Below are 15538 nucleotides of genomic sequence, written 5' to 3'. Positions count from 1 at the left end.
GTGCTCCCCTGCGAGTCTTCAGAGGGGCGACAGCAATGACATTGCCCGTCAAGTCGGTTAGAAGTCATTTGTTGTCCACCTGACAACCATGCATCAGAAGCATAACATGCAGCAATTTGAGATGACTTTGGTAATTCATCGTTGTTCATTCATTGCTTTTCGTACCTACTATACCATCATGGCACCATGCTTCGCCCCCGCTCCCCAATAAAAAACAAACAATTTTACATACTAAAAAGGTGTCAGTGTCATGCAAGACCACGAGAAATGATGTCAAGGAGGTTTATGATGGGATGGAGACGTACCGTTCAACGGGGCTCAGACCCAGCAGGCGCATGCCGTTGCCCAGCACAATGTGGGCCGCCTCGTAAAGCGCCATGCGGGCCTTCAAAACCGCAGGCTCGCTACCCATGATCCTCAATACATCATAGGAGCTGCTCAGGGCGTGTGTCATCTTGAAGAGGTAGGCCAACACGGTTGTGGGCTCCAGCGTCCTCAAGGTGTTACTGAAGACATCGGGCCACTGCGCCAGAAGACGGACAATGTTGACAGCATGGGCTTCCGTCAACAGTGAGAAGTCGGCGCTAGCAATCTCCTCGTCGCTGAGGCCAGCCTTGCGCTTAATGGAGCACACACGGGCGTGCGCATATTGAAGATACGGGCCGGTATCGCCCTCAAACGATGTCATTTGATCCATGTTGAAGGTGTAGTTGTTGATCCTGTTATCCCCAAAGGTCAGTATTCTTGATTCCAATTCGCACCCAGTGGGGCATATGTTGCTTGCTTACCTCTTGCCAGTCATGTCTTGGACCATGACAGAGCTGATACCAAGGACGTCGGCAACAGCCTCGGGGTTCTCCACTTGGTTATACTTGTCCTCGTTCTTCCTCATGGTCTCGTGCATCTTGTCGGCAACATCGCGGAGAATGTCATCCAAGAACTTGACGGTACCCTTGCGAGTGCTCATACCGAGAACCAGGCCAAAGTTGATGTGCTGGCACTTGTCAGCAATATCCTTGTGGCCCAAGAGCTCAATGATCTTGAAGAGCTGCTTGAGATGCAAGTCTTGGGCCGAGGCGACGACGTAGATCATCTTGTCAAAGTTGTACTTGGCATGACGAGCCAACAGTTCGCTAATATCACGGGTCAGGTAGAGAGCAGTGCCATCCCTCTTCCTGACAAGAGGCTTCTCCAGGCGCTTGCCCTCCTTGCCGGGGACAAGCTCGGAGAAGTCAATAAGTTGCGCGCCATTGTCCTCCTTGCTGATCTTCTTCTCCTCCAGCTGCTTTCCGATATCAGCCATGTCAGCCTCGGACACCTGACTCTCACCGCTGTACTCGTCAAAGTGAATGTTGAGACGGGCATAGGTCTGCTTGTACCTCACGATGCTGAGGTCGCGGAACTTCTTCCACATGGCCAGCGCCTTTTCATCCCTGTCGGTCATCTTCTTGAAATAGCGACGGGCCTGTTCGTCCAAGCTGTTGGCCTCGGCTTCTGTCACATCCTCACCAGCCTCCTTGCGCTTCGCGATTTGCTCCTTCTCCTCGGTCATCTCCGTATTGATGCGAACATAGAGTTGGAAAAGGTGGTTGATGGGGTCTTGCTCCAGAGCCTTCTCATCACCGAACTTCTCGAACGCCAGGGCCAGAAGACCATATTGCTTGCCCCAATCACCAAGATAATTGATCCTGGTCACGTCCCATCCTGCGCCCTCATACAGGTTACCGAGGAAACCGCCGATAATCGTGCTGCGAAGGTGACCAGCGTGGAAAGGCTTCGCAATATTCGGCGACGAGAACTCGACAATAATCTTCTTTCGTCCCGCGCTTGGCTCCTTGGGGTCCTTGAGACCCAATGATGGGTTGGTACCGAATGTCTTGCCCTTCTGGAGAATGGTGGGGAGAATGCTGTTTACGAGGGGCGCGCCCTTGAAGAAGAAAGACATGAAGTAGCTGTGTACGTGTGGCTTCTCGAAGAGAGGGTCGTTTTCGGGGAACTTGGCGGCCCAATCTTGAACGATCTGGTCGGGCTTGGGACCGCCCTTGGGGAGACGGAGGGCGGGCGCGGCGAGGACCAAGTCGCCCTTGTCAAGACTTTGAGTCCATGACAGGGCAGGGTAGATGATGTTCTTGTCGACCCCGGTAACCTCGGTCAGGACGTTGGCGAGATGGGCGCGGTAGACATCGAGGGGGTTGACATCGGGGTAGCAGTTGGGAAACTCGGTGATGGCATTGAGATTAAGGCCCTCGACCTGTTGCTGAAGCTGTTCCATGGCGGTGGTGCTGTGTGTGTATCGTCGTGGTGAATGCCAGGAGTTGTAGCGGTTGCAGGTCACAGTGATGCCGGTTCGCGAAAGAATGGAGGGGCTCAATTTCTCAGTGGAGGGGTTCGGCTTCCGGATGGAGGGGTTCAGTGTCTGGAAGTGGGGCCCAAAAGAAGAATGCAGTGTGCGCGTGCCTGCCAAGAAGTGTCTGTGTAGAAGAAGAGACCTGGAGAGCGGGAGGCAAGGCAAAAGGGCGCTTGGGCGGACCGGTAGGGAAAGCATGGGTGCTTTTTATCTTGTAGGTTGATTTACCCTCTCTCAACTGGTACCAACCCTATGGCGGGACCGTCAGTCACATCTGTGGGCCAACGTTGACTCACAACTGCTGAGTCGCTGGTGGTGACTGCCAGCCTGAGACCAGTCCAACTGACGAGCCAAAAAAAAAAAAAAATGTTTACTCCGTAACACGCCTTGCAGTCGCCCCACTACAAATTCACAGCCAATAAGAACTCTCAGTTTCTCCAGGGCTGAGTCGCACAGCCTTGCTTGTTGGTGTTGGGATGGATGTTGGTATTATTTGAGACCAGAGGTAAGATATTTATCTATCTACCTCATCTAGAAACTGTACTCTTCAGCAAATAATTGTATCCCTTGTGCCCCGGTTCCCTTGTGAACCGCCCGTTCATCCGATAGGCTCGCAACGCAATTTCTTGTCCTGGCAACGAGACTCGGGCCGCCACATACAACGACGCTGGTCTCCCCCCCGGTTGCCTCCACAGGTCCTCTGATGTAGGCCTCAATGTCTGGTCGGACACTCGAGTAAAATACGTGCGAGTCCGTACTGGCGTGGCTCGACCTCTTCCGCTCCACTGGAATCGCCCGTGCTGTTTGTTCGATGTCACCGGGACTGGATAATGGTCTCTGGCTCGTGATCTTCTCATCAGCCACCTTCTTCCCTCGTCCAAAGTTGGCTCCTGTAGAGGAACCAGACGAGCTGTCGGCAGTCACGCCATCTTGGCTGACCGGGAACGATGTCGGCCCCTGGGTAACGGCAATGTGAACGTGGAGCTCGATGCCTGTGCCTTTGGCATGCTCAATCAGCTCGTGGAGTCGCGTCACATAAAAGTCAATCTCCTCGCCCTGCTTGGTGGTCAGGAGGAAATCAATCCTCTTGACACAGTTTGTGCCCTTGTGTTGGAGCACACTTTCGAGAATGGGCAGCGTAAAGGATGCACCGGTGGAAGCCGAGATGAGTACTATGGTCTCGTAAATATCCCACCGCGGTGGCGCTCCATACGGCCCGGAGACAAATGCTGTCAGCCTCTCCTTCTTCCCAGCCAACTGGGCCTTGGTCGCTAATTCGTGCAGTCGTTTGGAAAATCCACCGTGTTTGCGAACGACAAGTTGAATGCTGTTGCAGATGCAAGTCTCGGGGAGCTGATGGGCGCAGGCAATGGTGTAAGGGTGAGCTTCGGCAATACCAACTCGGGGCATCCAAAGATAAAGATGCTGTCCAGCTCTCCACTTGAAGTGGACATCCTTGATGGTAACTACCGTGATCGAGTCCCCAACCGCACGCACCTGGGCTTGATGCCCAATCCGTTGTCCTCCCGTGCATCTCTTCTTGTCAGGCAACGCCTTAACGTTCTGCCAAACCAACATCACTGTTCGGCAAAACCGGTCGAAGCAGAGGGCCGCAATGGCAAACCACAGGTTGTATCTGGCGTCGACAGGAATGTGGACGTATATCAACCATAACAACAAGACAGCAGTGAGGATGTGTTGCAAGACAAAGAACTCATAGGACAACCGCCGCAATGGGGCCAGCCCGGAGACACAGGCCCATAACAAAAGACCCCAGGCGCCGAACCCATACTTGATCATGGGCATCATCTTGATCTGATAGTCGACAAGCTCAGAACGCGCCCAGTCGGCATAAAAGTAGAAGCCGTGAACAGCTCCTGTGGCGAGCATGGTGCGGGCCACCCATCGGTGCAGCCAGTTGAGCCTCTCATGGCTGATACCCGTGATGAAGCCTACAACGTTGCACTTGGAAGAAAGCAGATAGAGCAGCGGCAGCTGGGTGATAGTGACCCAAGCGTTGCGATAGCCAATGCGTTCCCAATGAAAGACATCTGGAAATATGGCACCATCGGTGGCCATGTAAATCACGATGATCCAGTACACCAACAGGACAATGACGCGGCCTCCTGGAGGCGGCGTCAGCCAGGAAAACCCCCTTGCTGGGACATACAGCTGGGGATAGCTAACTTCACGAACCACGGCCGTAAAGGTTGCCCACAGCTCTAGAAAGGCCGTGTCCGGTCTTGTTGGAGATTGGACGGAACTCGACGTGTGCCGTCGTAGTCTGAGAACAAGTGCCCCTTGTTAGCATGAGTCCAGCTCTGATAGAAATGTCAGGAATAACCGCTAACCTTCTTTCCAACTTGTACCAGTTTATAACCCGGCAGATCAGAAACGCGCCCACAAACCCCGCGACAATGTACCAGAACCGCTGCGCCAGTTCTTCGTTTGTAACAGGGTACGTCGTGTTTCCCGTCCCACCGCCCCCGTGGGAGCCATGATCATGATCCATTCCCACAGCTTTTTGATGCTGCCGTCACCAAATGGGCGGCAAAGCCCTCCCTTATATGTCGGCCAACTCTTCCCTTCACCGGGCTCGAGGTTGTGATACCCTGACTCTTTCACCATTAATCCGTCTCCTAGCCTGGCGTGAGTCTCCTGTGATGAATGGGTTCGCAGGACAAAAAATGTCGCGAGGAAATGACGGGAAACAAGGAGGCTCCGGGGATCTGGAAAATCTGGACCCAGATGGCCAGCGAGGCGAGCAGTGAGCGAGAGTGGATGGAACACAGTAGCGCAGTGCAACTTCAGCAGCAGTACCGGCGGGGTGGATTGCCGGGTCAATAATCTTGATGCGATTTCATTAACAACGGATAAAAAGTCACCAAACAAGAAGAATAGCATCGATGGATGATGGCCCTGATAGTTACCGGTCCCTGGTGGCTAAATGCCAGCCATTTGAGATCCGCCTGCCGTGTAGGTGTCCCATAGTCCCACACAAGCCGACGGACACCGCCCCCATAGGCAAACAGGGCATGGAAAAGGTCACACACCACAGACACAGTTCCATCATTTGCGATCATTGTGAAGCCGCAGCATCCTCACCCAGCAGGGAAGCTGAGACGGGCAGAGCAAGTTGTCACTGGCTAGAGGACATTGTCGTGCGCATGAGGATGCGGCGTTGCCAGAAATCAGATCGTTAGCGGCCCAGAATTTGCTCAAACCCCCTCGCCCCGCGCCAGCCTATGCCCCTCTGGGGAAAGACCACCCGCACACAAAGACCCTGGCAGCTTCCATTTGCGGTTTGGCGCCGTTATTCATGCACAAGATGCATCTACCCCACACAACTGCTGACGACATGCTTCACTTCTTCAAATATGTGAGTAGGTACACTCACTCCACACGATGATCTAGAAACATACCTAAGTAGAAAACATTGGGATGTGTTGGGAAACCCTCCATGTCACGGCCTAGAGATAGGTATGGTGATGAGGCGACTTGTCTGAGATTATCTGGTGGAAATCAGTTACCTGATGTCGTCTTGATAAGCTCCGCAACATCTGGGCGGAAAGCTTGACAGATGGTGACAAGCAGCTCCCACTGACGTCGAGACCTGATGTAGCGATGTCGAGCATCTCAACGCGAGGCCGATTCTAAATAGATACCTCTTCGTGGAGGCTCAGGTCGCATACATAGGCGGTGCCGAGTCTGCCGGTGCTGGTCTTATGTCACTGTGACCCAGGATCCCGGTTTCTCAGTCGCAACATCAATGTGTTACGGCATGGAATGCTTCCCGAGATATCGCGAAGAAGAGAGCATGCTGTCGACGTCAATTGGCTAGTTCTTGTTTGTCGGGCAGAGTTATTGGCATGACTAAATGGGATGAAATAGGAAGTAGAAACGCATGTCAAGTTGATGGTTGATAGCAAATATCGCCAAGTGGATCAAGAAAGGTACGTACCCATACAACCATCTGGTCCCTGTCTCCCGACTCGGCACTGTCCCTCTTTAAGCTCCCCCCTGTTGGAGCTCGAAGGGGAACTCCGCCTCAATTCCTTTAAACTCTCCCTGGCCCCGTTGCCTTTGTTTTGTTGTTTGCTCCTCCTGTTCCACCTTACTCTTCAGTCTCTCATTACGATAACATGGCGTCTCTCAGATCCGTTCTCGCTGCCGGCCTCCTTCTCCTGTCGACAACGGCCAATGCCCACTTCGAGCTTCAACACCCCTCCCCTCTGACGGCTGAGAGCAGCTCGCAGGCCACGGCACCATGCGGTGGTGCCAATGCCGACATTGATCAAAACACGGCGACCGATTTCCACGTCGAAGGCGACTACGTACAACTATTCAATGGGCATGCTCAGGGCAATTGGTTGATCCGTGGTACCCTTGACCCCAAAGCCGGCGGCGACTGGGAGCAGCTGTTCCCCATTGTGCAACAAACTGGGCGTGGTAACTTCTGCGAGCCTGTTGTGACAGTGCCCGGCGAGTGGGCTGGGAAGAAGGGGTTTCTAGGCATCAGCGGCAATGCTGGCGATGGCATTCTATACGCGGTATGAGCCAAAATCCCCGACATGTCCCGGTATCTCGATACGCTAACACAGGGAACAGTGCGCCGCTGTCAACTTCGTGTCTGGTTCCGCGTCAGCCCCCGGCGGCTCTTGTGTCAACGGCAGCGCCGTCACGGCATCCTTCCAGCCGGATGACACACTGTCGGCGCTCGTTGGCTCATCGTCCAATTCGGGGTCCAGCGGGTCGGAAACCACGGCGCCGGCTCCGGCGGCAACCACCTCACAACCCAGTGCCGCCGCACCAATGATGGGCGAGAGGGTATCGTTTGGAAGCTTCGCTCTCACAGGCGTGATGCTTCTCGTCGGTGCTGCTTTGCTGTAAAGAGGTATAGTCAAGGGGCGGTTGATGGGCCATGTCAGTTACATTTTGTATACACCGAGCATTTTTTTACATCATGATACCAATTTCCTGTTCAAGTTTATCTCACAGTGCCGTGGTTCTGCTCTCAGTTATGCAGCTGAGAATTGCTCAGAGTTGAAGTACCTACCTACATATCGCCCAACGCTCCTGCCACAGCATCAAGCAAGCAACTTCCACTATTCAGGCCCGCCACTGGCACCTGAGCTGGCCAGTCAGGAAGTCTCGACTGAACATGCTCGTACAAATTCGACAAGACTCCACCAACTCCCGTCACCGACCCCCGAACCCCACGGTGTGTTCAGGAAGGAGCCTGCGGTCACCCACGACCACCTCCTGTTCGCGGGGAATATCCAAATGTGGTCGTCCACTTGTCGTCCCTATCGTCAAACAAGCACAAGGCCATCATGTTCTCTCTCTTCTGCCACAGCCAGTCCGCAGAGTGGTCATAGACGGGGTTCGGAGCTTCCCGTTGGTTTGTTAGGTACTTGGGCGCAGCTGGAAACAGGGTGGATGATGCCATTGCCAGGCTGCTGCCTTCAGTTGCCTTTGATGAGGAAGGTGCCTCCCACTCTGCGGTCCTGCATCCGGGTGACTTGGGCGGAATTTGGTTAGGAAGCTGAATGTGGAAGGCTTTCTCCCCGGTCCTGTCTTCTCCCCCGTGTTGCAAGATTCCTCTCCACAACCAAATGAATACATCGAGCCGCTATTCCAACTTGTCTCTCAACATTCCGATTCAGCTAGTATCCCATCTGCCTCGTCCTTCGGCCGACAAATACGCATCACGGCCTCCTCACCATCGGCCCTCTCAAGATGTTCCCGACAATGCTTCTTCACGGAGCCCTGCTCACCGCCGCTCTCGCCAGGGCCGACAACGTGTCCCTCGTCACTGTGGCCGCGACAACAGCCACCGTGATCGTTGGCAACGGGTTGACCAACGGGACCCAGCAGCTGGCTCAGCTCACCACTGTCGGCCTCAGCACCGTCACAGTGTACAGCAACCAGCAGAAACCACCTCAGGCCACCGTCACCTTCACGCCCGGAAACAGCCTTGGCGATTTGGAGGTCACCTTGCCACCCATTGACGCGTCCCAACTGTCGGAACTCACAAGCTCTATCCTTGCCAACATCACGAGCGTGGTATCCAACTTGACCGCTCCTACGGCCAACTCGAACTTGACTTTGTCTGCCACCTCTCAAGATTCTGCGACATCGTCGGCTGCATCAGGCACAGGCTCTCCAGAGGTATCAACAGCTACCCAGTCTGCCCCCACGACGACCAATTCGACAAATCAAGCTGCTGACACGAATGGGCTTTTTGGCCGGTACGTGCCCATATCCCTATGGCTTGAGCAGATTTGCTGACCCTGTGTCTAGAAGCCTCAAGGCAATGGCGGTTGGCTTTCTCCTGGCTTTGGCGCTCTGAGTTCGAGGTTTTGGGCCACTGCTAGCAAGGTTTGGCGGGCATGGTTAGGATCTCGAAGGGCGGGCGTGAGGAAGGAATCGAGTATTGATATCACCCGGATTGGAAGTTGCTATTATACATATCTTGTTGGAAGGGTGGACGATTATGACATGTTGGGATGCGCAACCATCTCCACGATCAGTCAATTAAAGATGTTCTCTTGGCCTCGGGAACTTTTGAACCAGGGGCGTCTGTGACATCAGCCAATCCCACCCCCGTGCTCAAAAAGACGAGGTTGAGTTACATTCTTGGCGGACCAATAGCATCACAAGTTCCATATTATCGATGTCTTGTCTGGGCTCTTTTGGTCACGGACGTGCCTGTTGACCAACAAGACTGGCTGCTGATTGGACAGCCCCTCATTTTCGGCATGTTCATGCTTCACACATCAAGGCAACGCAAGTCATCCGATGTCATGGAAGCGGAATAGATGAGATGGGCTAAGTAAGCTGGCATGTCCACTCCCTCTTGCTGTTGTTTCATCTCCACCCTTTAATATTTATTCATCAACATTGCTGTCCTCGTTGTCAATCCTCAATCGCCCCCACGGAGATACAATATTGCATACCAACAACTGCAAAAAATGACATTTACCCACACCCCAACCCAGCTGACCCTCTTGTGGCTCGCTTTCTCCCTCCCCGCCGTGACCTGGGACTTTTTTTATGTCATATTCCGGCCTCACACAATGCCTGGCGGGTCCATACACTCGCCCTTCTGGGTACCCTACGCGCTCTACGGCGAGGTGGACGGCAACTACGGCTGGAAGCAGTGGCACGCCGGGTCTGGGTTCCCGGCTGCACAGAGCTGGATGAACGCCATCGAGACGGCCATGTACCTCGTGTATGCTTGGATTTGGTGGACGAGTAAAGATCAGGTTACTGGGGAGATTAGGGGAAAGAGGGCGGCGGCGGCGGTGTTGACTGGTTTTGCGGCCGGGGTTATGACCGAGAGCAAGACTGTGCTGTATTGGCTGAATGAGATTTGTTCGGGGTATGAGAACATTGGGCAGAACGATCTCTTTAGGCTGGTGGTTCTTTGGGTGGTGCCGAAGTAAGTTTGCTTTTTGTGCTTGTGGCTGGTGGCTGGACATTGAGGGTGTGTATACTAACGAAACTGGCAGTGGGCTGTGGCTTGTTTTTCCGGCGACGCAGTTTATCTATGGGTTTGGGAAGGAGATCATTGATGGGCTTGCTGGTGCTGAGACCGAAGACGAGCCAACGTACAGCGAGGTGGTGAAGAATGGGTCCGAGAAGAAGGAGCTCTGAGGGCGGGGGTTGTGCAATGGCTTGGTGAACCGTGGGAGATGTAGCGGGAAAATACGAACGAGAAACGGGAAGCTGCGTTGCCTTTTACCAACATCGAGACCGGCGTGTTCCGAATTGTGTGAGACTAGATTCCACCCACACCAGGACCGTAAGTAACAGATACGCTGGAATACGCCGACTGACATAACCTCTTGTAGGAATTCGTAGCATGTGTTTGTTCGGTTTCGTTTTCCATTACTCTCTGCTGAAACTGATCTCAAGCTTCTCATTGACGTCTTCCTGTTCAGACAGCGAGTTGACAGACCCCGACTTCTTCTCTGTAAACGACGATGTTGAAGGCCGCGTATCACGGCCTCCATCATTTTCAACCGCCCCCAGCACGAGGTACACCTCCAGAATCTCAATCAGCCACCTCTCCCTCGACTCCAATCCACGTTTCGCGTCAAACCAGATCGTGTCCCTCGCGGCCTGGGTGACCACATCTCTTGTACATGGCTCGAGTTCAGCCAGTTTCAACACTTGGTACGCGTCAATCGTCACCGTTGCCGTCCCCCCGCCCAGCTCATTTTCGACACCACCCTGGAAGTAACGTCTGGTCATGTCGGGGTTCTTCGACAGCAGTCGGAGACAAAACTGCTCAAAGAGGTTGAACTGTACAATGTACTGCAGTAACGGACAAAACGGCATCGTGATCGCCGCCCACCTCGTCGCGGCCAAATTCTGCCGACGGCTATCCACCAAGAGTAGGGATTCAAGCAGCTCGTCTCGGCTGAGGGGTTTTAGATCGATGTTGGTCAAGAACGGCCGGTCATAGCCGATCTTGTGCCGCCACAGCCGGTTGGCCATGACCGAGTTGACGATGCAAGGGATCAGCACTACATAAGCCCACCACTGCGTCGCCGCAGCGAGGGACATGGCGCCTGCTATCAGACCGGGTAGCCCGTTGAGCAGGAAGTGGATGCGCAGGTAGTTGGCTCTGGTGGAGACCATGTGTTCGAGGCGGTCGCCTACATAGGAACGTCCGGGGGGAAAGTCGGAATAGAGAGACGAGGCGACCATGCGTGTTTTCTTGCGTTGGTCGTTGTCGAGGTAGACTGCCCAGAGCATGTTGATGACTGCGTAAAAGGCGAGTGGGGAGTTGCCGAGGAAGCCAGTGAGGAGGTTAGAGAGATCAAAAAGATAGGGGTCTTCGCCCCGGGTGGCCATCCAGGTGCCAGCACTGACCAGCAGTATACCGACGCCGATGACAATGTCCATGCCGAAGCGGTAGACAATTTCGGAACGGAGGTCCTGGTTGTTAATATGGAGAAAGCAAGCCAGGGTTCTGCCCCAGTTCCTTGCAGCGTCATCAGCTCTTTTTTCTTTGCTCGAACCACTGGTATGGGAGCCAGAGAATGAACGGGCAATGCCTGCGCCGGCACTTCTCTTTTCCAAGTCTTGCTGCTCGTCCTCAGCCTTTTGTAGGTCTTGCAGAAACCGCCTTTCAACCCTGAGTCCACAGATGTTTTTCCAGCTTCGAGTCGCGTCGTATATGAGGAAGAAGAGCAGGCTGAAGCAGGCGGTACCACCAGCAATCATGCAGGTCACAATGGTAATAGGTATTGGTGTCGAGTTGTACACGTTGGCGGCGACGTCACCTGCGTTGGCCAGCTCGACAAAGCCCAAAGCGGGCAGCATGTTGTTTCGGAGTTTTGCTTCAAAAACTGAATGGATTTTGCGGGCTGGATCTTTGCTCGGTCGGAGGAGTGTTGCACAAGGTACTCTGAAGGTGGCGGCTGGTATGTCGCCGCTTTGGGGAACAGGAGATTGTATCAGACGGATGAAAGGTGCCGGTGTTGGTGACTCTGCCTCTTGCTGAATCTCAGCAAGTGTGTTGAAGTTGGGTGGTGGCGGTGGGCGAGCCACGGGCTCGATAGTATCAGCCATAATCCGCGGCTGTCAATGTCGTGCTCCCAGTCAAGGGGACAACATGGAGGATAATGGGTGACAATGAATGGGTGGCCGCGGCCATTTGATGCTGGGGTACCAGCTTCCTAATGGAGAAGGAAAAGGGGACACCCGCGACTCGAAAAGAGGCCAATGAAACCGAAGGGAAGCGTTGAGTCGTGACAGCCTGGGATATTGCCAGGCAACTGATGTTCAGCCAGCCGGCAAAGGGGTGATGGGGAGGATGAAAACACTAACTTATTTCTGACGGGGCCAGACCTTTTTGGGGGACCATCAGCCGCGATGGTCAAGTTCCCGAAGCATGTGAAGCTGAGTCTGGCCCCCTAGAAACCCTCGCATCGTTCCTTCCTTAATTTTCCATCCAGCACCTGAACGGGTGTGATTTGTTTGGTGGGTGGTTTTTGCGAATCTCTAGCGCCGGCGCCGAAACTCACCGACTCGTCCAAAGTGTAGACAAACTTTGACGGATGCAAGCCTCGCGCTTCACCAACCTCAAGGTGGCTCTGATGTCATTGCGGGACTGACAAATGCCGATGCCCCTGAGTTGGGTTGGTTGACTGTTCACAAAGCACGAAGAGAACAAGGAACTAGTTCTGGCAAAACACACAAGACAATCAAAATTACAATCTGAGTATACAAAAGCACAAACTATCGACAAAAAAAGAAAAGACCCTGACAAGGAACAGCTGAAAACCAACTCCTGCTCGCAACCCAGCTTCTACTCTAGCAGCCGGGAATTAACCCAATCCCTTTTAGTCATATGCATGTCTCATGACCAACAACCCCTTTGTTCCTTCATCAGTAAGCTCAGAATTGCAATTTACTTGCGGAGGGCAACGATGGTGCCAAGGTCCACCCGGAGGAGGGCAGTGAGGTCGACGATGGCATCGAGGACGACCTGGATGTCGGCAACAACGCCGGCAACAACGGCACCAACAGAGGCACCGACGTTGGCAACGATGTCAACGACAACGTCAACAATGGGGACAGAGATGTCGACAACGAGGCCGAGGATAACCTCGAGGTTGGCGGAGATGACGAGGAGGATGTCTGATTGGCATGTTAGCATCTCTATCTGAGTTGTGGGGGCAGCTAGTGGGCGGCAAGACGTACCAGCATCGAGGGCAAGGAGACCCTGGACGGTAACTTCAATCTCGCCAAGGAGAGCCTGGACATCGGCAACGAGGTCGAGGACGACAGCGAGGTTGAGGTCAACAAGGAGGTCAACGTTGAGGAGGAGAGCGTTGAGAGTGGGGGTGATGTCGCCAACGAGGAGGTCAATCTGGGCCTGGAGGTCGATGAGGACGGCAATGAGAGCATCAACATCAATGTCGACAGCGCCGATAATGTCAACTAGGCCGTGATGTTAGCAACATATACGTCTTGATCATGATGAAAACCGGGAGTCTTACGAATGAGCTGGATATCGGTCTGGACCTGAGCCTCAATCTGGACGATGATGGCAACGAGGTCGGCAATGACAACGTTAACATCGACATCAGCAGTAATGGCAGGAATAGTGATCTCAACATCGAGGTCCACGATGGGGCTAACGACAACGTCAAGGTCGATGGTAGGGTTGCCAGAAGCGGTGGGGATAGCAGGGGTGCCAGGGGTGCCAGGAACATCAATGTCTACATCACCATCGACGATGGGAGTACCGTTGTTGTCCTCGTCGTCGCTGTCGCTGTCACTGCTGTCGTCGTCGTTGTCGTTGTCATCGTCGCTGTCGTCACCTGGGATGTCTGGGGTGTTTGGTGTGCCTGGTGTGCCAGGTGTGCCTGGAACGTCGACATCGACATCAACGATGGGAACGTTGGGGTAATCGGGAACAGCAGGAGTGCCGGGAACATTGGGTACACCCGGGACATTGGGGGTGCCCGGAACATTAGGAATGCCGGGGATGTTGGGAGTGCCGGGAGTGCCTGGAGCGCCTGTTGAAGAAGCGGCATCATCTGTGCAAGAGGTTGAGGGGATGATGTTGACCGGGACAGAAACCGAGGGAAGGTTGGTAGGGAGGCTGATGCTGCTGCCGCCGGCAGGAGAGCCAGTGTTGCATGGGCAATCAGCTGGGACAGTCACCGTGGCAGTAGGCTTGTCATGGCGGGCGTCAATGGCGGGCGCAGCGAGGACGGACCCGAAGCTGGCGGCGGCGATGGCGGCGTTGAGAAACTTCATCTTGATTGTTTGGTGTTTTGTGGATGGTGCTGCTGGTGGTGGTGATTAAAGATGATATTAAGGCAATACTAAGGGATGGGGGAGTCTCGAAAGAGCGACTGGAGTTGGATATTATTGATTAGGGGGAATACTAGTTGGGAAGGGCGGCGGTGAGGGTGAAGATGATGAGGATGAGAAAAGGGAATGTGTCTCTACTCGAGGCCATCATGAGATTTATATACCTGTCTCGTGACAATCAAACCTGACCCGGATGATGCCGTTCTTGACGGAGATGAGCACAGCGATTTCTTCCAAGACAGGCACTTACAAACCTGGACACTCGTCTTCTGGAGTTTGCCGTCGTCGATCTCAATAGTCCGCCAAGCTGCCGGACCCACTGGGAGATCGCCAGCCCTATCTCTGGATGTGGACACTGGATGCAGGGCCGAGAGCGTGGTTTTGCCCGCATCTGCACTGCTTGATATCGAGCCTCATCATTTCTTCTTTTTCTTACTGGATGAGGGCAGGCGTTGTCGCACCATCAAGCATGGCAGTCAGCTGCTGCTGCAAAGTTATCGTCTTGGAAGCCCCCCATTTACTTGATCATTCCAGGTATGAGATATTTCCCCTATCGGCACCTTACTGCAAATCCATCATGATGTTCATCCCCAGAGATAAACCCCCACATAACCCTAGTCCTGGCTAACTTCAGTCCAGACCGAAGCTTCTCTACCCTGACAGCAAACGAGGTGGCGTCGATCTTTGCTCGATGCTCTTGCGGGAGCTAAACTGGACATGGGCAGCCTGTCTCTTGGCACGTCAAACTGCCAGTTTTGTTGTGAATCTCTTTTACCTACGCATACAGATTGGATGACTCGGGGAAAGGCAATATTTGTTCTTCTGCAACGGCTGAGCGTCAAGTTACCACAATGCCACTGTTCAGACCCGAAAGCAATCCTGCCAACCCCCTTTTGATGTCATTAAATCGCATTAGACCGCATCTTGTAGGCCTGCCAGGGGTATCACGATCGACAACCAGGTCCCCGACTAGGCTCAAGCCACACAAAAAGAAAACGGTGTTGGCAAGTGTGGCCAAGAGGCTCTTGAGGCGCCCAACACCGTTGAGAAAGGGAGTGGCTGGTGGGGTTGTGGTGTTACAACAACGGCGGTGGGAGACCCTGAAGTCGCGTGAGCTGAACTCCTGTGGTCCGCGATCCTTAGTTTTGTTGCGCGAGACCCATACCGCCCGTTCACCAACATTTCATTTGACAATCGTTTCGCCTTTGCTGAAGAGAAATTCAACGGCGTCGATGCTAGCGATGTATCACCGCTTTCAAAAGCAACAAAAATCGCGTTGGGCTCACGATCATCCCCTCGACTTCCTGAACTGACCTCCCCCTTCTGTTTCTTGATGTCGGCCACTCATCT

At 53.8% G+C, this 15538-nt stretch overlaps 7 protein-coding genes across 7 annotated transcripts; 3 read left to right on the top strand and 4 right to left on the bottom strand.

Annotated features, from left to right (window-relative positions):
* Nucleotides 1-224: 224 nt before the first annotated feature.
* Nucleotides 225-2668, bottom strand: SYR1 (arginyl-tRNA synthetase; the record flags this gene model as incomplete). The annotated part of the gene is made up of 3 exons (XM_062893298.1): nt 789-2668; nt 306-719; nt 225-231 (listed from the first exon to the last, which is right to left on the bottom strand). Exons 1-3 carry the CDS (start codon nt 2543-2545, stop codon nt 225-227), a joined length of 2178 nt encoding a protein of 725 aa, XP_062738834.1. The 5' UTR covers nt 2546-2668.
* Nucleotides 2669-2812: 144 nt separating this feature from the next.
* FRP1 (ferric-chelate reductase Frp1) lies at nt 2813-5094 on the bottom strand. Its single transcript, XM_062893299.1, has 2 exons — nt 4699-5094; nt 2813-4631 (listed from the first exon to the last, which is right to left on the bottom strand). Exons 1-2 carry the CDS (start codon nt 4857-4859, stop codon nt 2879-2881), a joined length of 1914 nt encoding a protein of 637 aa, XP_062738833.1. The 5' UTR covers nt 4860-5094; the 3' UTR covers nt 2813-2878.
* Nucleotides 5095-5783: 689 nt separating this feature from the next.
* Nucleotides 5784-7237, top strand: QC762_704480 (uncharacterized protein; the record flags this gene model as incomplete). The annotated part of the gene is made up of 4 exons (XM_062893300.1): nt 5784-6183; nt 6239-6300; nt 6504-6897; nt 6956-7237. Exons 2-4 carry the CDS (start codon nt 6263-6265, stop codon nt 7235-7237), a joined length of 714 nt encoding a protein of 237 aa, XP_062738832.1. The 5' UTR covers nt 5784-6183; nt 6239-6262.
* An 849-nt stretch (nt 7238-8086) lies between these two features.
* QC762_704485 (uncharacterized protein) lies at nt 8087-8699 on the top strand (the record flags this gene model as incomplete). Its single annotated transcript, XM_062893301.1, has 2 exons — nt 8087-8598; nt 8651-8699. 2 exons carry the CDS (start codon nt 8087-8089, stop codon nt 8697-8699), a joined length of 561 nt encoding a protein of 186 aa, XP_062738831.1.
* A 622-nt stretch (nt 8700-9321) lies between these two features.
* Nucleotides 9322-11062, top strand: QC762_704490 (uncharacterized protein; the record flags this gene model as incomplete). The annotated part of the gene is made up of 3 exons (XM_062893302.1): nt 9322-9791; nt 9862-10154; nt 10294-11062. The coding sequence occupies 2 exons, from the start codon at nt 9322-9324 to the stop codon at nt 10004-10006; spliced, it is 615 nt and encodes a 204-aa protein (XP_062738830.1). The 3' UTR covers nt 10007-10154; nt 10294-11062.
* On the bottom strand, nt 10241-11932 carry QC762_704500 (uncharacterized protein; the record flags this gene model as incomplete). The annotated part of the gene is made up of 1 exon (XM_062893303.1): nt 10241-11932. One exon carries the CDS (start codon nt 11930-11932, stop codon nt 10241-10243), a length of 1692 nt encoding a protein of 563 aa, XP_062738829.1.
* Nucleotides 11933-12475: 543 nt separating this feature from the next.
* Nucleotides 12476-14318, bottom strand: QC762_704510 (uncharacterized protein). Its single transcript, XM_062893304.1, has 3 exons — nt 13366-14318; nt 13067-13306; nt 12476-13003 (listed from the first exon to the last, which is right to left on the bottom strand). Exons 1-3 carry the CDS (start codon nt 14129-14131, stop codon nt 12774-12776), a joined length of 1236 nt encoding a protein of 411 aa, XP_062738828.1. The 5' UTR covers nt 14132-14318; the 3' UTR covers nt 12476-12773.
* Nucleotides 14319-15538: the final 1220 nt, after the last annotated feature.

The sequence above is a fragment of the Podospora pseudocomata genome, chromosome 7, assembly GCF_035222375.1.
Source record: "Podospora pseudocomata strain CBS 415.72m chromosome 7, whole genome shotgun sequence".
NCBI classification, from domain to species: domain Eukaryota; kingdom Fungi; phylum Ascomycota; class Sordariomycetes; order Sordariales; family Podosporaceae; genus Podospora; species Podospora pseudocomata.
The sequence above is the reverse complement of the archived record's forward strand: the minus strand, read 5'-3'. Positions and strand labels throughout refer to the sequence as shown.

Bases quoted from the DNA above. Each gene is read 5' to 3' on its own strand.
- FRP1 (XM_062893299.1), bottom strand. From the start codon at position 4,859: ATGGATCATGATCATGGCTCCCACGGGGGCGGTGGGACGGGAAACACG. The intron at 4,632-4,698 runs GTTAGCGGTTAT...ACTTGTTCTCAG, and splicing joins TGGTACAAGTTGGAAAGAAG to ACTACGACGGCACACGTCGA.
- QC762_704510 (XM_062893304.1), bottom strand. From the start codon at position 14,131: ATGAAGTTTCTCAACGCCGCCATCGCCGCCGCCAGCTTCGGGTCCGTC. The intron at 13,307-13,365 runs GTAAGACTCCCG...ATCACGGCCTAG, and splicing joins GACCGATATCCAGCTCATTC to TTGACATTATCGGCGCTGTC. The intron at 13,004-13,066 runs GTACGTCTTGCC...CATGCCAATCAG, and splicing joins TCTCCTTGCCCTCGATGCTG to ACATCCTCCTCGTCATCTCC.